The 27,564-nt window shown below is 41.4% G+C and overlaps 1 protein-coding gene across 2 annotated transcripts in view; it reads left to right on the top strand.

The window, feature by feature from the left end:
• FCHO2 (FCH and mu domain containing endocytic adaptor 2) overlaps nt 1-27,564 on the top strand; it is a 140,675-nt gene that overhangs the window by 98,431 nt on the left and 14,680 nt on the right. For both annotated transcript variants that reach the window (XM_053297568.1, XM_053297569.1), the window contains exons 16-22: nt 5,205-5,247; nt 7,059-7,150; nt 15,561-15,664; nt 15,764-15,893; nt 20,149-20,260; nt 21,820-21,975; nt 26,082-26,214. In XM_053297568.1, the coding sequence (XP_053153543.1) occupies nt 5,205-5,247; nt 7,059-7,150; nt 15,561-15,664; nt 15,764-15,893; nt 20,149-20,260; nt 21,820-21,975; nt 26,082-26,214 (770 nt within the window). The remainder of the gene's footprint in view (nt 1-5,204; nt 5,248-7,058; nt 7,151-15,560; nt 15,665-15,763; nt 15,894-20,148; nt 20,261-21,819; nt 21,976-26,081; nt 26,215-27,564) is intronic.

The following is a 27,564-nucleotide window of genomic DNA, read 5'->3' as shown; positions in this document are numbered from 1 at the left end:
CCACCACCTCCATCAGAGGACCTGAGATCTTTTTCAGCACAAGTGGTGAAAAAAGATGGCAGTATCCTTAGGTTTACAGCTCCAGGAGGAGGTCAAAACATCCTCTAACTCATTCTTTGATGTGATAGAAGAGAACTCACAAAACTCTATAGCAACCCATGAACCTAGTACTGCTTGAGATCACGCAAAGTGTCTGGGATAAGCCATCATCAGTTCCCCCTACTTCTAGGAAGATAGAAAATTTCTATAAGGTTGGAAAAAAGAACTGTTCCTTTTTACATAAACATCCTGTTCCTAATTCAATTGTTGTTGAAGCAGCACAATCCAAATCCAAGAACAGAATCTTGTCCACCCCAATGGATGGAGAGAGGTGAAAGCTGGATTCTGTGGGAAAGCATATATACTCTAGTTGGATCTCAAATCAAAATTGCAAACTATCAAGCATGTATGGCTTGCTACAATCACATGCTGAGGGAAAGGCTTTCTCAACATCTTGAAACTCTTCTACCAGCAGAGAGGGACTCCATCCTTTGCCTTCAACAGGAGGGCTGCAAGTTGAGAAAATAACTTCTACATACCTCTCACCACTCCACAGATTGTGTAGACAGAGGGCTGTCAGGGTCTATCTCCCTCCATCGCCACACTTGGCTGCATTCTTCAGGCTTAAATCTCGAGGCAAGGATGTGTATAGAGGACTTACCTTTTGATGGATTGGCTTTTTGGGGGACTCAAATGGATGAGACCATAGAGTGCGTCCAGAAGCTGAGGAAAACTGCAAAATCCATGATTTTATCCTCATCTTCAGGTTCAAGATTCAGTAGATCCCGCTACTCTCAGTACAACTCACAGTACAAGAAGCGGCCTTCCTCCAACTCCAAGTCTGCTTCTTTCCACAAGAGAGCCTGACTACCCTTGGATTGGGATATGTTTGAGGCTGTACCTCAGTTGAGGCACATTACATCAGATGCTTGGGTCCTTACCATCATCCGGCTAGGCTATGCAATAGAATTTGTAGAGCAGCCTCATTATTCCTGAAGGAGAATAATGGCCCCAAACCCTCTCCTACAAGAGGAGATCGAAACTGTTGCAAAAAGAAGCTATAGAACCAGTGTCATCCCATGTATTGGATGGACTCTTCTTCCCATACTGTACAATACCAAAGCAGGATAGGGGACTAAGACCCATTTTGGACTTGAGGCTCCTCAACTCCTATGTGAAATACAGGCATTTCAGGATGCTGACAGTCACCGACATCATGGCTCTTCTTGCAGAAGGCATGTGGTTCATATCCATAATCATATCTCTATCTGTCCTCAACACAGAAGGTTCTTACACTTCCAGGTTGGCTCAGACGCATTCCATTTCAAAGCCATGCCCTTTGGTCTATCCTCAGCCCTGAGGGTATTCACAAAGTGCATGGATGTGGTGGGTCACTTACAAGAAAGAGGAATTCATTTTTTTCCTGTACTTGGATGATTGACTCCTGGCAACAAGCTCTCCAGCCCATCTTCAAAAAGACCTTCAAAATACCATCTCTCTCCTAGGTCAGTTGAGTCTAAGAGTACATTACAAGAAATCACAGCTGACTCCTGTGCGTCAGATAAAGTTCTTGGGGTTTTTATTCTACTCTGTTGCAGCTACCGTGAGTTTGCCGGAAGATCGTGTTCAGCACATCATGGACTTGGCCTACCATCTATGCAACTCAAAAACTCATTCGGCACACCAGATTCAATGAATGTTGAGCCTCATGGCTTCCACTGATGCAGTTCTACCAACACCCAGACTGCATATGAGACTGTTGCAGCGCTGATTCCTCGATGCCTTTCATCCAGCCAGACATTGCAATTCCAGACTGTTGGTTCTCCTGACCCACATTCAAGTGGCCTTGGCTTGGTGGACGGTGTGAAGGATTCTCCTTCAGTCCACGCCATTCAATGCACCGAGCCCTCAAGTGCATGTCACTATGGATGCCTCCGAAGACAGCTGGGGGGCTCACCTAAAAGGACTTCACCTGGTCACTGTTCCACAGTGGTGTTAGGGCATCATATGAACTACTTGGAACTACTAGCTGTTTTCAAGGCTCTATGAGGCTTCCTGTCAGAGGTTTCAGGCTGGCATGTACAAGTTATCACCAACAATACCACAGCAAAGGCCTATGTAAATGGGCAGGGTGGGACAGGGTCTCGCACCCTCATGACTTTGTCGCTGGAACTCTGGCATTTGGCACTTCATCATCACATCTACCATCAGCTGTGCATATCAAGGGCCTCAACAACACGTTGGCAGACAGCTTGAGCAGAATGCAGTCGCTCTCCCGTGAATGGAAATTACACAAGGGTGTACTTCACAAGATCTTTCAGAGATGGGGGGAACCCCACATAGACTTGTTTACCAGCAACCAAAATTTCCAGTGTCCTGGGTGACTCTGGGCCAGTCACATCTCTCTCAGCCTAACCTACTTCACAGGGTTGTTGTGAAAGAGAAACTCAAGTATGTTGTACACTGCTCTGGGCTCCTTTGAGGAAGAGCGGGATACAAATGTAATAATAATAATAATAATAATAATAATAATAATAATAATAATAATACTCCAGAGCAGGTGTGGGGAAGGACTCAATGCCCTAGCAGGCAGTTGATCAAGCACGTTTGCCTACCTGTTTCCTCCTGTGCCCCTACTACCCAGGGTTCTGCAGAAATTAGAGAAGGAGGGCACAAATGGCATATTGATAGCGCCATGGTGGCCACATTACCCTTGGTTTCTGTGACTACTACAACTATCCAAGAGACATTTCCTATGGCTTGCTCTGTTCCCAGCACTTCTTTCACAGCAAAAAGGAAGGCTCCTCCATCCGGATGTACAGAGACTTCGCTTGACAGCATGGAGAATCTAGCTACCTGGCTTGAAGAATTGACAGCAGTCTTCTCAGCTAGTAGGAAATCCTCCACTCTGACTTTTTACAAAGCAAAGTGGAAACGCTTCACGGGATACATAGGGACTCTTGGTGCAGGTGACCCGGCCAAGGTTTTGTTGCCGGTTATCCTGTTCCACTTATTGCAACTCAAGAAATCAGGACTTTCATTATCCTTGGTTAGGGTCCATTTGGCAGCCATATCCGCCTTTTAGATTACTCCACTCTCGTCTCCATCTCTGTTTGCAATGCAGGAAGTTAAACAATTCTTGAAGAGGCTGACTTAACTTCACCCAGACGAGCCACCTGTTGCCCCGTCATGGGATTTACCACATTTTTTGTTAGCACTCATAGGAAAACCCTTTGAGCCCATGGCAACTTGTGACCTCCATTTGTTGACTCTAAAGACTGTGCTTCTAGTTGCGATCACATCTGCATGTTGGGTGGGAGAGCTGAGATCCCTCCGCTCTGACCCACCTTACTTAAGATTCCAGAAGGAGAAGGTTGTCCTGAGGGTAGATGTTTCCTTACTACCGAACGTTGTTTCATGTTTTCACAGGACATTTCCTTACGTGTATTCTTTCCAAACCCGACTTCAGAGGCAGAGCGCAGATGGCATACCCTGGACTTCTACATTCAGCATACAGCATCCTTCAGGTTGCCCACATCGTTGTTTGTGACTTACGGTACACCACAGAAAAGCCAGAGAGCATCTTCCCAGTCTAGCTCGGTTTGGATAGTACACACTATAAAGCTAGTGTATCAGGTATCTGGATTAGCCCCGCCCCCCTGTAAAACCGAGGGCCCATTTGACCAGGGCTGTAGCCACATCCACGGCCTTTGATCGGGGACTTTCATTGGACGCCATCTGTCAAGCAGCGACCTGGTCTTCAACTACGACCTTTATAAATCATTATGCTCTAGATGTCCGGGCTCGTAATGACTTGGCCTTTGGAAAGTCAGTTTTGCAGGCTCTGTTCCAATAATGTGTTTGTGCTGTTGCAGGGATTTTTCTGGTTCAATAAAGAGTTTGTTTGGCACCAGGCGTTACAGTGTACTCTGTTCTACTTAGAGTTATTTATGTCACTGGATTCCCTGTTTTTTCTTCCATCCTGGTCTCTGGGCTCTGCTTCCCTCCTCTGCTGTACAGGAGCTTAAGATGCGCCCATCTGTGTGATGGACAGAGACCACTCAGAAGAACTTCAAGCTGCTTATCTATAACTGGAGTTCTTCTAGTGGTCATCTGTCCAGTCACACACCCTCCCAGCAGAACTGTGTGACGGCAGACTCTAGAACTGAGGAGGAGGGTGCGGAGCACGTGACCTTGGCACAGAGGAGGAGGAGCCTAGCCACTGATGTGGAGAGAGAGATAAGAAAGCTTGGAAGGTTCCGAACTATTCCTCATGAAGGCACATATCCCATCTGTGTGACTGGACAGATGACCACTAGAAGAACCCCAGTTAAAGGTGAGCAACATGAAGTTCCTTTAGGGCCAAACTAGATGAAATCTTAGGGATTTGTGATCAGAACTCTAATGTCCTTAAATATATGTAAAAGCAACCACAAGAAGGGCAGCATTTGGACTGAACCAGCAGCACAGGAGGAGAGGGAGTTAACCCCTTCCACCCTAACAAACTTTATTTATTTGATTGCCCACCCAATAGACACACAAAAGCTTGTATTTGCCCTATTAGGCAAATAATGAGTGACAGAAGATGCAATACATTTTGTTAGAGCTCATCTGACACAACTCCTGCTAATTTGGAATTTCTCTCCATTCCATGAGTAAGAGGATCTGTAGCAAGTGATGTTCTACATGTGGAATTCCTTTATAAAATTTATTTCTATATTTGTGTTTTTAATATGTAAAACAAATTTCATGGGGTGGTGCTATTAATTTAGCTTTTTAAATAAAGTTCACTACTATTAGTGACTAGAATTCAAAGAATTAATTTACCATTTTGTGCTCACATGCTAAATTATAAATCACATTTTCTATAATACATCAAGGATCAATAATCTATTATTTTCTTGATGAAAAATAGTATAAAACACTGTTGTATTTCAGCAAAAGTTCTAAGAGGCCAGCACTTTGCAAAGCTTATTCCCCTTTTATAAGCAGAAAAATATGGCAGAAAGAGGTTATTCATATCATAATTCATGTCCATTTCACTTTTGCATTTCTGTGTTTGTTTTGCCAGTTTACCATTTGGAATAATACTTTTTAAATATAAGCTGGCTGATTTTGTTAATTAAATATTAAAGCTTTCAGTTTTCGTCAATCTGTTTCATTAGGTGAAGAATTAACAAAATCAAAGATTTCTGCTTCATCTAATGAGTAAGTTTCACGTTTGACATTTTATTTTTATTTGAAAGTCTCCCAATATATTTTTTCAGATTGCTCTGTCTACAGATTTGAATGTTATTGCATAGGCTTGGGCATCTGGGGACTAATATTAATTTCTCAGTTTTTAAAAGCAGTTCATTCTTCATTGCTGGCTGCTTTCCATGCATCCACCCACCCTTTTTTGTTATATTGCATTGTGCTCCTATTAAAATATACTGTATACATATTTGTATGTAACTGTTACCACCTCTAGTATAAGTTGGGTAGTACCACATCTTTGCACTGAATTGGAGCTGATACTTGTAAAATTTTATCTGCTTTTAATTAGAGTATGAATATAAATCACTTAATGTTGCTTTTGTAAGCCAAACGTTTTCCTGTAATCCATAAGTTAAAACATCTTATCTCAGAATCAGTCCAGATTCCATAAAAAAATAATAGCCTAGCTGCAAGCTAATGTTGAAAAGAATAAATTAACTTTATTAACAGTACATGATTTTTCTTCCAGAAATGATGTTCTTGTTTAATCTTACCTGATAAGAAAAGCTAAATGAGAAAGCTAGCAGCTTATATATATATTGTATTTAAATGTATATCCTATCCTAAGAGAGAGTCAGAGTAAATAACATTTTCAAAACAGAAAGTTGCAAAACAGGTTTATCATTGTCTCAGAGCTTAGTCTTCTAACAGCAGCCAGGACGGAAATACTTTTTAAGTGGGAGATAAAAGTAAATGCACTGTTAATATTAGGGTGGCTATTTGGGGTGTGAGTTTGTATGATAAATATGGCGAAATTGACAAATATGGTTGGAGAAGGAAGACAAACAGGATTCATTTAAAAACTGAGCCTTTTTATTGTTATGGAATGGCAAAGTACAGGATAATCTTCAACCATATGTCTTTCTAAGTACTTTGTAGAGAGCTTGAAATTTGATAATTTAATATTTGATAAAAGAGAGCCAGCATGGTGTAGTGGTTAGAGTGCTGGACTAGGACCGGAGAGACCCGAGTTCAAATCCCCTTTCAGCCATGAAACTATCTGGGTGACTCTGGGCCAGTCACTTTTCCCTCAGCCTAACCTACTTCACAGGGTTGTTGTGAAAGAGAAACTCAAGTATGTAGTATACTACTCTGGGCTCCTTGGAGGAAGAACGGGATATAAATGTAATAATAATAATAATAATTGACAATAAAATTCAGCCATCCCAGGTCCTTGGGAAGGACTTGATGTCTGGATAAAACAAACCAGTCAATAAAACAGTGACCAGTCTGACTGTGTAAATAAATAATAATAATATAAAAAGGTTAGTTTGACATGGACATTATTTATATACTGTTCAAATATAATTATCAGTGACATTATGTTACTTCAGTATTTTAACTTGTATTTATTACAAATTAACTTGTATTTATATATTCTGTCATTTTGAAATGAATTTTAAAAAATAGTCATGGAACCTGGAACAACACAGAAGAGGCATCACTAGGTCTTTTTTTGCCAAACAATACACAGTATAACAAATGTTCAATATATGGAACTATCTATCTCTTTGGATTCAAAGCTATATAAAAGAGGGTTTTTAAAATCACTATTTAGATTTTTAAAATAACTACAGGTATTTTGTCATAATTCTGAGAGACTCATTTAGACAAGAAATAGTCTATTATAAGGTAACATGTGTTTTCATGAAAACATGTCTATTAAGCTCAACTTCAGCTGTTGCTGAAGTAGTTTCAGTGCTATAAACATGTGTTTATAAACATGTATAATTTATTCATTTTCTGACAAACTTTAAAAATAGAAAGGGGAGCAATGACCTCCTGGCATGGGATCCACTCTTTAGAAATTCTGGTGACTCATCCTCAACCTCAACAATGTCTTCATCCTCATCAGGTAAAATTTACTATTAGAAAGTTTGAAGATCACATTTTTCTATTTTAATGTAAAATTTCACTGATGGGTATGCCATGTAAATGAGTTTTATAGATAATTGCAGTGATGTCAGTTTATAGCCGACTTGGGATTTTCCTAATAAAATAGGTGTGTATAGAAGATGAACTTCAAGAATCTTATCAATATTGGTCTCTCTGTAGAAATATTTATTAGCTCTTAACAATGATTGCAAAATATTTGAGTTAAAGAATTGTGAAAACTTTCACTTACAGCTGTGTACAGATTTACACATACTTAAATTCTTCTGAATAAACTGGAATACTTGATTGTGTGCTTATTTGTGCCTGCAGTCTTGTTAGCAAATGTGATACTGGGTAATAGCTATGTGTACATAAAACCAATCACCTTAAGTGGTGCAGCGGGGAAATGATTAACTAACAACAAGCAGAAGGTTGCCGGTACTTTATCAGGCAGCAGCGATATAGGAAGATGCTGAAAGGCATCATCTTAGACTGTGCAGGAGGAGGCAGTGGTAAACCCCTCCTGTATTCTACCAAAGAAAACCTCAGGGCTCTGTGGGCACCAGTAGTCAAAATCAATTTGACGGCACACTTTACCTTTACATAAAACCAATCATCTCTGGCAGAGGTAAAGTCGATTAGTTAGATTTTTAAAAAAATGTGAATGGAACTATGAGCAGAAGAAAAATAGCTGCTAGTGTTCTTGCTTTTTCTTGCTTCTACAAGAGTTCTTTAAGTACTACAATAAGTAGGTTTTATGCAGTTTTCATGTTTGCTTGTGCAAGTAGAACATCTTTTTATTTTCATGTTTCTTGCACAGGATTTAGGTTTAGTCCTTCCATGAGTAGAAAACACCTACCACCTGCAGAAGGGCACTTTTTGGATTCAGTACTATATTTTGTAATATAGTGTGCTCTCCAGTGTTTTCTTTTGCATCTAGTTCTTCTCACCTACCAATGATATGCAACTATAACCTTTCAATGTAGATTCAAGTATGCTTTGCATTTGGGGACAGATTGAAGTACCATTCAACATGTGGAGGATAGTAGACTGCAAATTAAAGTAGATAATTTGTGTTTTGCTCAGTGCATAATCTGACTAGTGTGTTAAATCTCTTCATAATCTTCTCGCCCATCCCCTGCTATCCAATTTAGCACAATCCCTTTCTTTATGTAAAAGTTCTGTATCTTCCTGTATCCTGGCTAAAGATTCTGCAGCAAATGCAATCTGTAATTCAGGTAATGGGAATTTGTCAGACATTAAGAAACATGCATTCTGTAAAACTTGGCTAATTTGCTGATGCATTGAAATGCATGTGTACTAGATTTCTTTAATCCTCTTAAAATACCTTCTGATGAGCTCAAGCACAGTCTCTGGTACAGAACATGGCAAGGTAAAAGTTGAAAGTTCCAACTTTTGAAACTTTTGAAAGTTTCAGTCAAAAGGTAAACTTCTGCCTGCCTTCTGCCCCACTAACTTCCTTGGGCTAAACAGGGATACCCTAATACTGGAAAGGAAAACAGATATTTCTTAAGTGTGTAAAAGCAAGAGCAAAAAAACCCCCAAACCTTTTGCAGGGAATATTCATGCTTAAGATACATTTTCATACCAGTTTCAGCCATATAACGATATCCATTTGCTCTGCACCTGAAACCTGCATAATTTGATACAAGAATGCATCTAAAAATAAAGCCATATTTCTATCCACTTTCATAATATTGAAACATGCTACATAAGACGTACTTCACTTTCCTCTAAGTGACCTCCTGCTTGTAACAGTTCATTGTAACAATGAGAGATTGCATCTCAAAGCCCAAATAATATATTATTTTTCTATCAGCAGGGCAGCAGTGTTTGCCTTTGTGGATAAGGAAAGTGTGAATACCTAGAGAGAGAGAAGAATCAAAGCTTGTATTCTTTTTGTAGACAGTGCTTCTCTTAGGGAAATATTTGGAAAGAAGACTGCCTCTTTCCGTCTGCTTTTGGTACATTCCCCACCCCCCCTTGCTGCTTCTGCGGTAGTGTGTGTTGGGGGGGGGAATTGAGCAGCCCCATTTTCAGGGCACAATGATACTCATATACAAATGGGGAAGATATAAGCTTTAAATGAAAAATGTCAGAGATGATTTCAGAATGCTAACATTAATTGAATGGTTATGCAGCTGTGGGGCCCTGATCCAGATCAGGACTGTAGCTTATAGAGAGGGGGGAAGATTAATCCTTTCCCCTTTACACTGTTTTCCTGTTGAAAATCCCCTTTGAAGCTGCTACTTCCTCCATTAGGCTTTAGCACAAAGGGGAAAGAGATTAAAAAGTACTGTCTTATTGTCCCAAGCCAGCAAGGTAGATCGACATATGGACACTTGATTGATTTATAATCTGCTCCATCCTATAAGCTCAGAGCATTTTACAGCCTTTCAAAAATAATTCTGTCCCCAAAGGGCTCACAATCTTTTTAAAAAAGAAAAGGGGAAATGTTCTCAAAACGGAGGGGCCTTATGGCAGTTGGTCCACCTCAGTCACTGGAGGGGCCTCACTGCTTTGTCTCACCCTCTTCTTCTGCACTTTTGGATTCCCTCAGTGGATTAGGAACTATACACATAGTCTGCATGCAGGTGCATGTCCGCATTGTGATGCACATCTGGATAAAATATTTCCATCTGTGTTTTATGTTGCTCTTACTAAAAATATTAATACCACTCCCCTTCAGTGCAGTGCTCAGGGCTAGATTAATAAAATAGATACAACATACAATTGTATATACAATATACAATTAAAAAAAATAAGGTTAAAAGGTTAAAATACCAAGGTTAAAATACCAGTTTCTAAAAATTGGAATTAAAAAGTTTTTCAACGTGGTCTCTGTGCTCTTAACGAATGGGCTTTGCACCTGCGCAGAGACGACGTTGGAGTTTCTCCAAGCTGAAATTCTCTCCATTTTATCGATAGCCCCACCCCTCCTGGTGATGTGCGCATGTGCCTGGCTTCCCGCTTCCTTCAGTCTTTTTTCATCCACCAACAGATTGACATAGTCATGAATTGTCCAGGCTTATTTTGCCAGAAAAAAACAAACAATCCTCTGTCTCATTTTCTCTCTTATTAGCTCTTTCTTACTGTTCTTAGGTTAGTTAGTTCTCTCTTTTTCAGTTTGTGTTTTTTATTCCGCATACCTTCCCCCCCCCCCCCCCAAAAAAAACTGAGGGACAAACTCTTCATTCTATCCTCCACCTTGCGTATGGCCAGCAAGGTCATAATTAAAAAGTGTGTCAGTTGTGGAGCCAAACACCCCTGCATGGAATGGACATAGTCATTGCCTCTTCTGCCTTGGCGAGGCCCACAAAGTAAACAAGTGCATCTACTGTGCCAAGTTCACCGAACAAGTGTGAAAAATCAGGACCTCTCACCTGCACATGTGGCTTTGGGAACAGGTACTTAAATCTTCCCAGATGGTGTCAACTGCCACAGGCATGCAAGCTAGATCCGACAATTCTGCCAGCATTCCTCAGCCCACGACCTCAAGTTCTCCCCCAGCACATTCTGTCTTGCAGCCCCTTACCACCAGACTGCCTACCAACACCCAAAGATTGGACCTGTCCAAGCACTTTTTCAAGCCCACAACTCTGCACCAACCTTCTTCAATACCAAGCACCTCAGTACTGTGAGCTTCTGCCACAGAAAATGACCCCGATTGCATTGGTCTCGACAGCTCCTTCCATACTGCCAAAGTTGAAAAAGAAAGAGACCCTGCCCTGCGGGTGCCTCGGTTCATGCAGACCAACCCCCACCGAAGCCTCCTAAATGGAAACCTTTGGCGCAGGACCTAGAGTCCATTCTGAAGCTGAAAAAGAAAAGTAAGCAAGTGACAATGCAACCCACCACACTGCAGTCCTCAACCACAACACCACTCCCTTGAGTGAGGACACCATCTCGACTTGTCCAGCTCGGCACGATCAGCACCGGACCATCACACACTGGCCTTTGAGCCCAACCCAAGGAGTCCTTTTATCCACCCTCGGAAGCAGGAGAGCTTGGCTCTGAACCCAAGAGCCATTCCAAATCAGAAGCGCTCCAGGTGGAGGATCTGCCTTACAAAATAGAGGCTTATTCAGACATCGAAGAATACCACTCCGAACTTGAAGAATGCTGCCTGAACCCAAAACAAAAAGCCTTTTGGTCAATCCCAACCCATCCATCAAGCGCTTCTGCCACTTTTCGCCAAGATCAAACCTACTGCATCTATCTATCTATCTATCTATCTATCTATCTATCTATCTATCTATCTATCTATCTATATTATTCCAGCTGGGACAAATGCCCGGACTACAGAGATTATTGCACTACAGACCAGTACCATCAAGCCTACGACCCCGGGCTCCACAGTGAAAGCTGGCACCAGTCCTCAACCAGGAGTTGACCCCAGCATCAGCCACAACACTCCCACCTGGACCAGTGGGAGTATCAGCAGCTCAGATGGGCTCGATCCCTTTCATCACTGAGATGATGAAACTGACTGCTCCATCCTTTCAGGGCCAGTTCACAGGTCCTTTCCTCTGAGATGCTACCCCCATAACAACATCAAGTCAACCAGAGGCAGGAACTCCTGTCTCCGCCATCACAAACCAGTACACACCATTCCTGCATCCAGAACACACCAGACCCACTGACACAGACCCAGCTGTTAGTCCAAACCATGCCAGAATAACCAATTGGGGCAGGCACTTTCTAGGGGACACGTTCACCCTCAACTAGACGGGACATTTCTGTTTCCCCCCATCCCACTCATCCCCAGGATTCTCTGCAAGATACAGCAAGAGCCCCTGCAACCATGGTTTCCTCACCCACTTCAACTCTCCTCAGCATGCCGTCTTCAGCTCCCTGCATTTCCTCACCTATTCACTCAACAGTCTGGTTGACTCTATCATCCAGTCCTCCAGAGGCTGCACCTCATAGTGTGGTGGATCTGCCTTCCTTCTCACAGGACCTGCAATGTGTCCTCACAGCAGCAAGGAAACCTACAACGTTAAAATCCTTTCAGCATAAATGGAAATGTTTCCTAGAGTTTCTGTGTTCTAAAAACACTTCTCCCACTACCTGTCCACACCGCAGACTGCTCATACCTGTAATTCCTGAAGGAGTCCAGATTAAATATTTTCTCCCTTAGAGTCCATCTGGCAGCCATTGTGGTGAACTCCCCTCCAAACACCCCCTCATATTTCTGCAACTCCTCAATAAAATGTTTCTTGAAGGGCTTAGCATACCTCTTTCCAGACGACTCAGTCATGACACCCACCTGGGACCTTTTGCTAGTGCTTTCTTCCCATATGGGGCCCTCTTTCAAACCCCTGGCAATGGCTTCTTTGGATCTACTCTCTGGCAAAATAGCCTTATTGGTCGCCATTGCTTCCGCAAGATGCGTCGGTAAACTACGAGCACTAAGAATATATCCCCCTTACCTGGTCTGGCACCATAACAAAGTGGTGCTCTGCCCGGACACCACCTTCCTTCCCAAAGTAGTGTCTTTATTCCACTGCTCCCAATTGCTCACCTTACCTATATTCTTCCCAAACCCCACCGATGCCACCCACCATCGCTGCACTCTGGATGTCTGCAGAGCGTTTTATGTGCACTGCACTTCAGACTGGAGACAATCACAGTTTTTATTAGTTGCTCATGCAGCCCGAACAGGGGCAAATAGGTCTCCTCTCAGACTTTCTTGTTGGGTCATTCAGGACCATCAAACGGTGCTACCAGTTAACCAACAAAGAAATACCCACCTCTGTCAAGGCCCATTCCGCCAGGGCAGTAGCAGCCTCCACCATTTTCAAATGGTCAGTTCTGTTGGACAAATTCTGGCCACAACTTCGCTCTTTCATGCCTTGGATGTGCACTCCCGCAGAGATGCTTCCTTTGGAATGGCTGTTCTTCAGTTGCTCTTTGCATAATCTCCCACCTCTAGGTAAGTAATGCACAGGGTGCAGCTTGCTATGTGCCCATTCATGTAGAGCACAGAGACCATGTCAAAGAACACCAGGTTTCCTACCTGTATCTTTGGTTCTTCTAGTGGTCATCTGTGCTCGTACACGCCCACCCATCCTTACCTCCCTAGTTCTCTAGATTGACAAACTCAGGCATGGAAGGAGGAAAGCCAGGTACATGTGCACATCACCAGTTGGGGCGAGGCTTCTGCCAAAATGCCAGGAATAATTTCAGCTTGGAGAAACCCAGACATGGTCTCAGCGCAGGTGCAAAGCCCATTCATGTGAGAGCACAGACGACCACTAGAAAAACCAGTTACAGGTAAGCAACCTGCCATTATCAATGAAAAGCTAAACACTAATAAACCTACCAGATAAAAGCAGATGATAAGATATTAAAAAGCCTCTCTATAAAGATGTTTTCAGTTGTTGCTTAAAAACACTAAAGGACTGTTTTAAAGATTTTGTTGATGGGGATGCATGTTCCCATTAGTTTTGAAATGCAGATTTTGAATGTGCATGCTCACGTGCTGTCTCAGACTAATAATATGCAGCATCTTAGCTTTGGATCAGATCCTCTGTGTTTCTGTATTTGTAGATTTATTAAACAAATGTATTGAACCTCTGGTAATTTTTTCACTTCTGTACAGTAAAATGGGTATGTGTCTCTGTGCATATGTGCGTAAAACATTGTCAGATAGGTCACCAAAACCATTTACTAGACTTTGTTCAGTTAGTTACACCTGTGCAAACTCAATGCATAACTGAGGGTTTTCACAGCGTAGGGAATGGCATTCAGAGCCATTAAAGCCTACAATAAATTTGTAAAATTACTTCATTTGGTGTTGATTTAGACCTAAAGAAGCCCAGTCATAGAACAATTGAGTTATGCGGTGGGACAACAGATGCAGTACACATAAAAGGCACTCATAGGTGGAAATCAGTTTGAAACAAGTACAGGCTTCCGTCAGTTTATTATGCAAATAGTATATAGCTAAGGAAACTAATCTTTGTACTTGATACTTGCTATAGATCACTGGTCCAAGTTTATGATCTGTGTCATTTCTAGACAAACATTTTAGTAGTGATAAGGAGTAGTGTTATTACTTCTCGTTAAGATTATAGAGCACCAATGGTATGGTAGATAACCTTACCATTAAACAGTATTTTAGTACAGCAGTTTTAATGGCTTGAATCCAAACTGTAGGCACCTACTATCATTTATATTTATTTATTTATTTCACACATGTTTATACCACCCCATAAATTGATCTCTGGGTGGTTTACAAATTTAAAAGATAAAAAGCAATTAAAAATATTAAATCAATTAAAGCAGTTTAAAAATAAGTACAAGTAAACTTTAAAACTTCCTAAGAGCAGGTTAAGCAGATATGTCTTCAGAAGTTTCTTGAAAGCAACCAGAGATGGGGAAGTTCTAATTTTGTTTGGGCACATGTTCCAAAGTCCTGGGGCAGACCTAAAGAAGACCTAGTTTTGGGTTACCATCAAATAAGCCAGTGGCAACTACAACCAGACCTCCTCCAATAATCTTAATAGTCAGCAATGTTCATAAAGAAGAAGGCACTCTCTTAAGTACCTTGGGCACAAGCATTTCAGGGCTTTAAAGGTAATAACCAGGACTTTGTATTTTGCCCTGAAAATCATTACCAGCCAGTGTAATTCTTTTAGAATGGGAGTAATGTGGTCTCTTTGGTTAACCTTGGAAACTACCCTGGCTGCAGCATTCTGCACCAATTGCAGTTTTCGAATGAAGTACAAAGACAGCCTAATGTAGAATGTTTTGCAGTAGTCAAGCCTGAATGTTACCAAAATGTGTACCAGTTGGAAATGGACGTAGGTGGCATATCAGTCAAAGTTGATAAAAAGCATTCCTGGCCACTTCCTCAACCTGAGTACAACCTGAGTTGTACTCCCAGACTATGTACCTGTACTTTCAGGGGAAGTGTAACTGCCTATCCAGAACAGGCAGATCAAAATCATTTCTTACTTTCGATCCTCCCACAATAAGTGCCTGGATTCAGCTTCAATTTGTTATCCCTCATCTCCCCATTCCCAAATCCAGGCAGGCATTTAGGGAAGCTAAGCCATTTGTCATGAAGTTGACATGGAGAAATAGATTTGCATAGCAATAGCACTTACATTTATATACCGCTCTATAGCCGAAGCTCTCTAAGCGGTTTACAATGATTTAGCATATTGCCCCCAACATTCTGGGTACTCATTTTACTGACCTCGGAAGGATGGAAGGCTGAATCAACCTTGCATGTCATCAGCATCTTAAAATTGCTGTTAAATTAATTTTGTTTTCAAATAACTCCTGTGCCACAATATTTGGAGCAATGTTCAGTTACTTCTAAAGTACAATTATGCTGATATCTTGTTGTTTCCTTCCAGCTAGGCCAACAACCCCTCTTTCTGTGGGTACCTTAGTGCCTCCTCCAAGACCAGCCTCCAGACCAAAGCTACCCACAGGGAAACTCAGTGGAATTAATGAAATTGTAGGTGAATTATATTTTGGCATCATTGCCCGCTATCTTTCTAGTTGTAACCACCTCCATTTGAATGTGTATATTAATGCTTCTGATTTTTGTTTTAAGCCAAGGCCTTTCAGTCCTCCTTTGACCTCCAGTTCCAGTCCACCTCCTTCAGCTCCTTTGGCACGTGCAGAGAGTTCCTCTTCAATATCATCATCTGCTTCATTAAGTGCGGGAAATACACCCACAGTTGGTAAGTTTGTCTGTCAAAAAACGCATTGTAACATTAAATTGTAGCTTTTGCAAATGAGATTTAGGCACTATTTATAAAACTATTTTGAATATGTTGAAGAATTCACTTTACAGTTAAAGACTTGAACTAGAGATAATTTGTTGAATAGACAAAGAAAGATCCACTCCATATGTGAAAAATGAAAAACCGTATTGTCTTAACTCCTGATTACATAGTAAAAAGGAGTGATCAGTCAAGAGACTTCCAGAGGTCTCTAAAAAAACTATCAAAAATTTACTGCATAACGACTATGGCTTGGCTTGTTTACAAATCCTTGCACAAGTGGACATCAAAATACATTTTATGTGTGGACCAGTAATTATGTGAACCTTTATTTGAGGGGATCCTCCAATAATAGAAGGTCTAGTGTGTTGTTTTCCTTGCAATTCAAATATTGCAGCTAGAATCCTGGCTGCCCAGTGGCTATCTGTTAGCTACTCCCTCTGTAGAAACAAATACAGAAGCTGCCTGCAGAAAAAACAATCCATGCTCCCTGGTCATTAAGGCCAACTCTATGGGTGGGACATTGCCTGGCTGCACTAAAAAAAGAGAGGGAGCAGCCCTGCTTCTTGTGGTATCTCAATTGGACACCCTTCTCTCCGAGTTTGAACTGCAAATTGGATTTTGTTGCAGTCAAGCTTTCAACACTGCTATACTGCCCTGAATTGTATACCTGAACAACCAGACCCCTACTCAGTATGTACAATATTGAGTCCCTAACTGTAACTGTGTTCGTTAGCCTTTATTTTTACAATGAGAGTTTCAGGAAAGGGGAATATCAGCTTGTATTTTGTATAAAGCAAATGTCAGCTTACTTAAACCTTGGTTAAGGATTGGCTCCAAAGCTGGATATGAAGGCATGGTTTTGGAGTTTGCATTTTAAACATTATACCTATTAACCATGATTAAGCAGTATGTCTGCACTAAGCAAACCATGTTTGTGGCAGTTTCCTTTCATCTGCAGTCAGCTTACAAGATAACAAGCAGGCCTCAATTTATTTATTTAATAGTAAAGTTCTTTTCTACTAAAAAAAAATTATCGCAAATGGTATACAATAACTAAAGCCAAAACAAATTAATAATATAAAACATCAGGGAGTAGGGGTTTAGATTTGTTAGGCACTGGGATACATTTTGGGGCAAGCAAAGCCTATACAAAAGGGATGGGCTCCACTTGAACCAAGATAGAACCATACTGCTGGTGCTTAAAAATCAAAAAGCTTGCAGAGCAGCTTTTAAAATGACACCTGGGGGATTGCTGACAGGAACTGGGTGGTATTTGGTTTGGCAAGCAAAATCCCCGAAGGTGTGAGGGTGCAAACATTTCAAAGTAGAGCAGATGGAAACACATGACAGCTGGATAAAAAGGTCAAGTGACAGTAAGGGAGATGGCATACACCAATGCCAGGTAAGAAATTTGGCATATAAGTGTTTATATACCAGTGCTAGAAGCCTCTGAGCCAAGTTGGGCGAGCTGGAATGCTTTGTTGCTAATGAAAACATAGATATAGTGGGCATAACAGAAACCTGGTGGAACGGTGAGAACCAGTGGGACACGGTTAGTCCTGGATACAAACTCTACAGAAAGAATTTGGAAGGGAGGATTGGGGGTGGAGTAGCACTGCATATTAAAGAAGAGATAGAATCCAACAAGCTAGAAAACCTAGGAGGACAGGAGTCCTCCACAGAATCATTACGGGTGACATTACAAGGAATGAAATGAAATGTGGTACTAGAGATGTGCTATCGCACTCCAGATCAAAATGCTGAGAGTGACCTGGAGCTGGAGAAGCAAATCGGAGAGGTGTCAGAGAGAAAGAGCTGTAATAATGAGTGACTTAAATTGCCCTCACATAGACTGGGCAAATGCACATTCTGATATTGACAGAGGCCAAATTTCTAGACATGTTAAATGACTGTTCCTTAGAACAGGTGGTTGCAGAACCAACCAGAGAAGGGCTTCATCTGGATTGGGGCCTGGGTCCTGCTGCAAGATTTATTTATATTTATTTATTTATTTATCAGATTTGTACACTGCCCCAAACTTTAGTCTCTGGGCAATTTACAGTGACATTAAAACAGGTTAAAACACAGAAAAATAAAAACCTTAAAACAATTTAAAACCAGAGTCAGATTAAAAAGCTTGGGTGAAGAGATAAGTCTTCAAGTACTTTTTAAAAGTTGTCAGAGATGGGGAGGCTCGTATTTCCACAGTTTCAAGGCAGCAACCATTTCCATTCCACAGTTTCAAGGCAGCAACAGAGAAGGCCCATCCCCATATGGCCACCAGACAAGCTGGTGGCAACCAGAGATGGACCTCTCCAGATGATCTCAGTGGAAGATGTCAGAATTGTAGAACTAGTACCATAGTGTGATCCACTTCAGTGTATTTGCAAGTGGAGCATGACCAAGGAAGTCCAAACAGATGACCAAGGAAGTCCAAACAGATGTGTTGGACTTTAGAAGAAGAAACTTCTAAAAAAAATGAAGGGACTGGTAAAAAGGAAGCTTAAAGGGAAAGTCAGGAGGGTCAAATCACTTCAGAAGGCATGGAACTTATTCAAAAGCACAATAATAGAAGCTCAGTTGGAATGTATACCAAGAAGGAGGAAAGATACCACCAAGTTCAGGAGGATGCCAGAGTGGCTAACAAGTAGAGTCACTTGGGAAGCTATAAAAGGGAAGACTTCCTTTAGAAAATGGAAGTACTGCCCAAATAAAGAGAACAGAAAGAAACATAAACTCTGACCATGGAAATGCAAGAAGACAATAAGGGATGCAAAAAGAGAGTTTGAGGGAAATATAAGTAGAAGTATCAAAGGAAATAGCAAAATGTCTTTAAATATATCAGAAGCAGGAAACTTGCAGGTGGACCATTAGATGATGTGGATGTGAAAGGGATTATATTAAGCAGGATAAGGAAATTGCAGAGAAGCTGAATGAGTTCTTTGCATTGTCTTCATGGCGGAGGATACTGACCTGCTGCGGAACTGAGCTTCTCAGGCTTGGAGACTGAAGAACTGGGCCAGTTTGAGGTGACGAGAGGTTTTTTTAAACTGACTTGAAAAACTGAAAATTAAGAAATTTCCAGAACCAGATGGCATCCTCCCAAGAATTCCCTATGCATATTATGGAAGATATCTGTAAATACAGACAACAACAACAATAATAATAATGCTGAGACAGTATTTCTTGAAAAAAGTCAGGGAAAAGTAACATCTTCAAAGAAAACATTCCTGAATTATCTATTTAATGGAATATATGGGTTTTTTTCATTATTAGTGAGATAACTTACAGAAAACTGTTTAACTGCATTCCAAAAGTGTATACCTTGTTCTGTAACGTGTATTGTGTTTGTATACCTGATTTTGTGAGTGGAAAATACACTAATAAATACTTGTAAGCATTTGCATCCGTAAAGCACAAAACAGCATGTGCATGCACCCCAATTCACTCATCTTGCCTACAGATGTGCACATGAAGCTTACGACAATACAAATACGATAAATATTTATATACTGCTTTTCAACAAACGTTCTCAAAGCAGTTTGCATAGATATAAATCAATAAAATGACTCCCTGTCCCCAAAGGATTCACAGTCTAAAAGAGAAACATAAGATAGACACCAGCAACAATCACTAAAGGGATGCTGTGCTGGGGATGGATAGGGCCAATTGCTCTCTCCCTGCTTTAAATAAAGAGAATCAACACTTTAAACAGGTTCTCTTTGCTCAGTTAGCAGGGGATAAGCTTCCCTATCTGCCTGCAGCATTTATCCCCTTTGATTTTAATTTGTACAGTTGGTATATCTGTAAATCATTATCAAAATTCTTTAATATATTAAAACATGTAAACATTTTTGCACTCATCACAGATTAACAAGATACTGATTCTAATTGAAGAGGTCTTATTTAAGCTCAGATATTTCTTGTCTATACTATAACTAACTTGAATTGAAATGTTGTGCCTAATGTTTATACCTTTTTCTTATAAGTATACAGTAGATATATTTTTGATTTGACATAATTATATATTTGAATTCCAGCAGTTCAAGGGTAGTAATTTAAAATTGGCATTATTTAATAAGTCTTCTTTAGCATTACATAAGTTTTGAAGCTGATAGTTAATGTCTTGTGAAAATTATACTGAAGTAATCTATATTTGAAGTTTATAAAAAATATTGGCAATTAAATGCATAAACAATCTGTATTCCAGGTGTTTCACGTGGTCCTAGCCCTGTCAGCCTTGGAAACCAGGATACATTGCCTGTTGCAGTGGCTCTTACTGAGTCGGTTAATGCCTACTTTAAAGGAGCAGATCCCACAAAGTTAGTTAATTGTTTTGAATTATATTTATATTTATTTAAAATTATATCTTCACTTAAAAAACAGGGAGTTCTCCACACAGCATGCTTTACCACGAGTTTTCTGGGAGACTTTATTGCAAACTCAAAGTTACCCCAAAAACCCAACACAAAAAGTGGATATTTTTACCCCGGATATAAATCAGGCTGCACTCTAATGTGCAGTGAAAAACCCGAATTGTGTGTGAAGTGCTCCCCAATAGATCGCAGGGACTTCGGGGTAAATCTACCTGATATGCGAATACACACCCTTCATTGTGGAGGAGATGCAAACTAAAGAGCTTTAAAAGCCCTGTGTGAAAAACTTCCAGGTTATGGTTTCTTTTGGGGAAGAAGATGAAACTTCAGATGAGTGTAGTATGTTTGTAAAAATAGCTTCATGATAAAAATATAAATTGTATATTGTGCCTCAAGTTCCCATGCATGTCGTTGTGCTTGCATTCTGTAGGCCATTCTGCTTCAGTTTTGTAAATTAATATGTAGAATTTTGAGCAACTGAAACTAAAAAACCTACAGACAGGCACAGCAAGGATGTTGTAGAAGCAGGCACAATGACATGCATTTTGTGCATTTATATACTAGTTTTCTACTTTACTGTTCTCGAAGTGATTGACATGTTAAAGCATAAAAACTTAACGGCTGTCATTATACAAGAACAAATAAAAAGCTGTTTTAAAGTCTAACTTCCAAAGGCTTGACCTTAAGAAATATAAAGGATTTCCCTGTTTCTGAATTGAGTCAAATGAGATAGACAAGTGCTGCTTCTATTTGCCAGGAGGGGCAAGGCTCAAGAGCACAGGTAGTTGACCTCACACTTACTTTGTCCACATCTTCAGTCTGAAAAGCCTGAAAGATATCCATAATACTAGAACCAGACATCACACTGGTGGTAATCAGTAGACTTGTTCAAAATAATTTCTATGAAAATGTATCCCAGTGATCTTATCTGCACAATGTAATGCAGATTGGTCACAGTGGACTGCCAAGGGTTCTACCTGCTCCTCAAGGCCAATATATAATAGGCCCTCACTGCCCAAAACAGCTCTGCTGGCCAGCATTGTGCATAAACAATTGAGCCAGGAAACTACAATATATTTGCCACGTTCACCAACACAGAGTAGGTCTAGCAAGCTTTTCATTATTTGCACTCCAGTTGCTGACCAGTCTACCACCTATAACATGTGGTATCTAAAGCAAGGCTTCACTGACTAATCTTACATCTTGGGGGTAATCATTAGGAAGAATGCATTCCCTGAGTTAGTTACAACCCAGACCATTTAGGGTTTTCTGTTACAATCTTGCTTAATTTTAAAATCGTATTGTAATGAATGGATTTAGTCAATTAACGAAAGGCAGTATAGAAATATAAAAATAAATAAATTAAATAAATAAAATTGCAAACCATCTAATATTTGTTTTTAATTACAATATGTTCTGAATCCAGTTACATATTTTGTTGAATGTCACATGTATCCAGTAACTTATTTGCAAAGTAATGTTTATATTTTTACATCTTTTTTTAGATGCATTGTGAAGATCACTGGTGATATGACAGTCTCATTCCCAAGTGGGATTATTAAAGTCTTCACCAGCAATCCATGTCCACCTGTGCTGTGCTTCAGGGTAAAAAACACAAGCAAACTAGAGCAGATTCTTCCAAATGCACAACTTGTATACAGGTTTTGTATTTTTTTATCTAATAGCAAACCATCTTATTTGTAATTGTTCTTTGTTGCAGAACTACCTTATATATAAACAAACTCTCTCACCCTGTGAACATGAATAGCCCGATTTTAAACATTTGTCACACTAGTATATTTGAAAGGAGAAATCTCTTGGAGACCAGTAAATGCACTTTGCATAATTATAACCCAATTAAAAGTTATTAAAAACTAGTTGATATGCAGCACTCTCAAGGTACTCACATGTTGGTTCGGACTTCTGTTAGGAAGGAGGGGTATGACCCCCCTAACATAAGCAATAGTTATATGGAAGGGGGAATGTAGGGATTCTTATGTGAACTATACAACTTCTCTCTTGTAACCTGTTTATTTAGTGAACTGCCTCCAGCTCCACTTCATACTGCGTGTGCTGTGTGGCTCATCTTGTGAATAGCTGCCACAATGCTGATTGTCTCCACATTGTCACAACACATTCTGGTTGCTTCATGGTAACATAGATTCAGAAGGCAGATTGCCTCACAGGCTGCAAAGTGTGATAGTCTTCATTTCATAGGGCATATTTTGGAGTTGAGAGATTGGTCAACATTGTATTTTATTTGTGGCTGGTGAACCAACCTCTGGATTCCTCCCCGCTCCCCATTCAACTTTGCCCATGCCGGCACCTAGTTTGCTGCTACATATTGTACAAGTGTTTATAGTTAAGGAGCATAGTAATGCTTTTCCTGAGTGACAGAGGTGACTTCCCACCACCTTAACTATTTGGTAGCAACCCCTCATAGCTAGTTTGGTTTGCTGGCTGGTTTATAGTATGCAGAAGTTGGTTTCCTTCTGGGAGATTTCATAGAAGCAACTTAGCAAACCTAACTCAGCTTTTCCCAAAGCAAGCAGGTGGTGGGGTGGCTGTGTGTGTGCGTTTGTGTTTTCATATACTTTTCTAGAACATATGGTGCATATTCTTTGGAGGAGTGATTCTGATATATCTTTGAAATACAAGCTGTAGAGAATTATTCAGACATCACATTTTCTATATGAAACCGGAAAATTGAATTTGTATCACTTGTATTAGTTCTGTGCTGTTGTTCAGGGGCAGGCATTTGTTAGCTTGAGATTAATCAATAACTCCCAGGCTTATCTGAAGTAGCTCTGCTAGAATTTGGGCTTCCTTTCGCCTTCCCTTCCAGCCAGTAGGGATGTGCGAACCGGTTCGAATTCGAACCAGTTAGAATTTGAACCAGGGTGGTTCGAAGGTTTGAATTCAAACCGAACCAGCCATCAGGTTCAAGCTGCAGGTTTGAATTTGAACCGAACCAGGGGGTGGTTCGATTCGAACCGGTTCGGATATCCAAAAATTGGTAGGATGGTAGCTGGCACCCAGAGGTACCTGCCACCCAAACCCCAAAGCAATCAGACACTTGTACGATTTTTTATGAATTTTTGAAAATTATTATTTATTTTTCTCATAGGGTATAATGGGACTCGAACCAGGCCATTATACCTTATTGTGGAGCACCTATGGGTGCCAACAACCACTGAAACCCTGAAGCAATCAGACAGTCCTATGATTTTTTATGAGTACTGTGTATAAGTGCTTCTTATACACTTTATTGTGGTAATCCTTACAATGTGTGAAATAGATCAGAATTAACCCATATTGCAAAAGGAGGGCCTGAGGCAGAGGAGAGTGGCATGTCTAGTTCATGGCAATGGCAAGATTTAAAATGTTTGTTTTTCAAATTTGTAGACCGCCCTGAAGTTCCGTCTCTGGGCAGTTTACAACAATGTAAAACAGATAAAAATGGAAAACTTTGAAACAATTTAAAAACACAATCAAGTGATTTTTAAAGCTTGGGTGAAAGAAATAAGTCTTTAGAGACTTCTTAAAAGTTGTAAGCGGGGGGATCTTACAGGTGAAACTCGGAAAATTAGAATATCATGCAAAAGTCCATTAATTTCAGTAATGCAAATTAAAAGGTGAAACTGATATATGAGACAGACGCATTACATGCAAAGCGAGATAAGTCAAGCCTTAATTTGTTATAATTGTGATGATCATGGTGTACAGCTCATGAAAACCCCAAATCCACAATCTCAGAAAATTAGAATATTACATGGAACCAAGAAGACAAGGATTGAAGAATAGAACAATATTGGACCTCTGAAAAGTATAAGCATGCATATGTATTCAGTACTTGGTTTGGGCCCCTTTTGCAGCAATTACTGCCTCAATGTGGCGTGGCATGGATGCTATCAGCCTGTGTCACTGATGAGGTATTATGGAAGACCAGGATGCTTCATTAGCGGCCTTCAGCAATTCTGCATTGTTTGGTCTCATGTCTCTCTTCCTTCTCTTGGCAGTGCCCCATAGATTCTCTATGGGGTCAGGTCAGGCGAGTTTGCTGGCCAATCAAGCACAGTACACTGTATACTTTTCAGAGGTCCGATATTGTTCTATTCTTCAATCCTTGTCTTCTTGGTTCCATGTAATATTCTAATTTTCTGAGATTGTGGATTTGGGGTTTTCATGAGCTGTACGCCATGATCATCACAATTATAACAAACAAGTGAATTTTAGCCCGTTGAAAAACAGGCGCTAGTAATGCTTTCGGCCCCCGCCGCCGAACCGCCCTCCCAGCTGCCCGATCCCACCATTTGTACAGGAAAGAGGAGCTCGCCAGCAGAGCTCCTCTTTCTGCAAAGGCTCTTCTCAAACTGGCGCTTTGAGCGGAAAGGACGCCCTTTCCGCTCAAAGCGCCAGTTTGAGAAGAGCCTTTGCAGAAAGAGGAGCTCTGCTGGCGAGCTCCTCTTTCCTGTACAAATGGTGGGATCGGGCAGCTGGGAGGGCGGTTCGGTGGCGGCATTTTTCAGGGCCAATTTGGCCCTTAGTAATTTGGCGGGGGGACGGGAATGGTGGGATCGGGCCCCACGGTTCCCCCCCCGCCCGGCTTTACTGGCGGCGCCAGGCCTCGGCGGCGGCTCCACCACCACCTCAGCCAGCTTCCCCGGCGCCTCTTCCCCCGGCGCCTCTCTCCTTTATTTGCGGCGGCCGCTTCTGGCCCCGCCGCCGCCTCACCCACACTCCCGCCGCCAGTTGCCCCGCCGCGGCCACCGCCACCTCTGGCCGTGGCCACGGCTGCGCCGCCGCCTCTCCCGCACTCTCCTCCTGGCGTAGGTGGCGGCCACTTCTCCTTCTCCCGGCCCCAACATGGCCGCCGGGTCCTGCCGTTCGTGCCTCCCTTGCCCTGTTCTGGGCATGCCCAGAACAGGCCAGGCACGAATGCACGCTTGGTGTCCGTCCACGGACGGACACCAAGCGTTTTATTAGAGAGGATTAAGGCTTGACTTATCTCGCTTTGCATGTAATGCGTCTGTCTCATATATCAGTTTCACCTTTTAATTTGCATTACTGAAATTAATGGACTTTTGCACAGTATTCTAATTTTCCGAGTTCACCTGTATTTCATCAAGGAGTGCATTCCAGAGTCTTGGGGCAGCTACAGAGAAGGCCTGACCCTGTGTACCCACCAGACAAGCTGGTAGCAACTGCAGACAACCCTCTCTGAATGATCTCAATAGGTGGAGGGGCTCATGGCAAAGATGATGTTCTCTTAAATACACAGGGCCTAAGCTGTTTAGGGTTTTATATTATAGCCCTATAACTATATTATAATTATAGTTGAGACTCTTAGCCATTATATTATACCAGCTCTTTAAACTTGTTTCAAAACTATTGATAGTTTTGCTAGTTATCTTTGATATTGTGTTTGCCCTCCAAAATCTATATATTTAAAAACTGATTGGGACTCCAGAAGTTATCAAGAGAAGTCAATGGGTTGGATCCAAAGAACCTTGATCAGAACAAATCAGCCACTTTTGCTGTTCTGTAAATGCTTTAAAAATGAGTTCACATGGTTCAGTAATATGTTAATAGCTCTTCCATGAGTGGAAGATTGCTTCCACGTGCAGAAACACACCTTTGGATCCAACCCACTATCCCACTAATATTCCAAGGAGATGGCAAGGACTTGTGCTGTTCCTAGTTTTGCATAAACTTCCCAAATGTAAGAGAAACTAAGGCCTGTTTCACTCCCACCTTTTGTACACAGTGATACATCACAAAGTGATCTGAATACAAGGGATTTTTGGATGAACATGCAAGCTGTCACAGTCTACCTCAAGAAACTATCAGAACAGAATCCTTCTGCCTCTTACTATAATGTAGATGTTCTAAAGTATCAGGTAATAATTTCTTGTTTTTTCAAAGCAGGAGCTGAAGAAGAATTTTAGTATCTCTAAGGTATAAGGGAGCCAGCGTAGGGTAATGGTTAGAGTGCTGGACTAGGACCGGGGAGACCCGAGTTCAAATCCCCATTCAGCGATGAAACTAGCTGGGTGACTCTGGGCCAATCACTTCTCTCTCAGCCTAACCTACTTCACAGGGTTGTTGTGAAAGAGAAACTCAAGTATGTAGTACACCACACTGGGCTCCTTGGAGGAAGAGCGGAATATAAATGTAATAATAATAATACATTTTCCTTTGGAGAAGAAAGGGAATATTATTGAGTAATCCTTATGCCTCACTAATTTGTCCTTTTTGTATGCCTGGCTGAAATATAGCCATCCTAGTGACATTTATATAAATGTTCTGGAATGTCATTTTTAGTGTTCTTCTTTGAAAAATAAACACCCCTGCTCTTGGCTGTAACGATCTATGTTGCCTTATTTGACCAGGTGGGCCCATGGTGTAAAAAAAAATAAATCAGGATGAATTAACCCTACTTAGACTTTATAGAAACTAATAACAAATATAATTTATGACTTAACTTATCATATGAAATGATATATTTTATAGTAGTGTAGGCACTGTTTTTTAGCAATACTGTGACAACTAATATTTATATACCGCTCTTCAACCAAAGTTCTCAAAGCGGTTTATATAGAAAAATAAGCAATACATAAAGAAGATGGTCCCCTATCCCCAAAGGGCTCACAATCTGAAAAGAAGCACAAGGTTGACACCAGAAACAGCCACTGGAGGGATGCTGTGTTGGGATTGGATAGGGCCAGCTGCTCTTCCCCTGCTAAATATAAGATAATTGCCACTTTAAAAAGCGCCTCTTTGCTCAGTTAGCAGGAGTTAATAGTGGTGTGCACGGAACTGCCGCAGCGCGGTCCGGCACTGAGGGGGGTCTACCTTTAAGGGCGGGGGGGTAGTACTTACCCCTCCCGCCGCTCTTCCCCCTCCGGCGCTGCATTTAAGATCATTGGGGGGGCGGCAGCGTTCCTCCCTGCCGCCCCTGCCCCCGTCGTTGCCAGAAAGTCCAGTATATACGAGTACGCATGCGCCTGTCGCGACGCGCACACGGCAGCAACAGGCGCGCGCCACGACGGGCGCATGCCGCGACGGGCGCATGCGTATTCGTATATACTGGACTTCTGGGCAACGACGGGGGCAAGGGCGGCAGGGAGGAACACTTCCGCCCCCAAAACATTGATCTTAAATGCAGCGCCAGAGGGGGAAGAGCGGCAGGAGGGCTAAGTTCTACCCCCCCACCCTTAAAGGTAGACCCCCCCTCAGTGCCTGACCGC

The sequence above is a fragment of the Hemicordylus capensis genome, chromosome 2, assembly GCF_027244095.1.
Source record: "Hemicordylus capensis ecotype Gifberg chromosome 2, rHemCap1.1.pri, whole genome shotgun sequence".
In the NCBI taxonomy this organism is placed as follows: domain Eukaryota; kingdom Metazoa; phylum Chordata; class Lepidosauria; order Squamata; family Cordylidae; genus Hemicordylus; species Hemicordylus capensis.
Note: the sequence above shows the minus strand (reverse complement) of the source record. Positions and strands in the feature narration are given on the sequence as shown.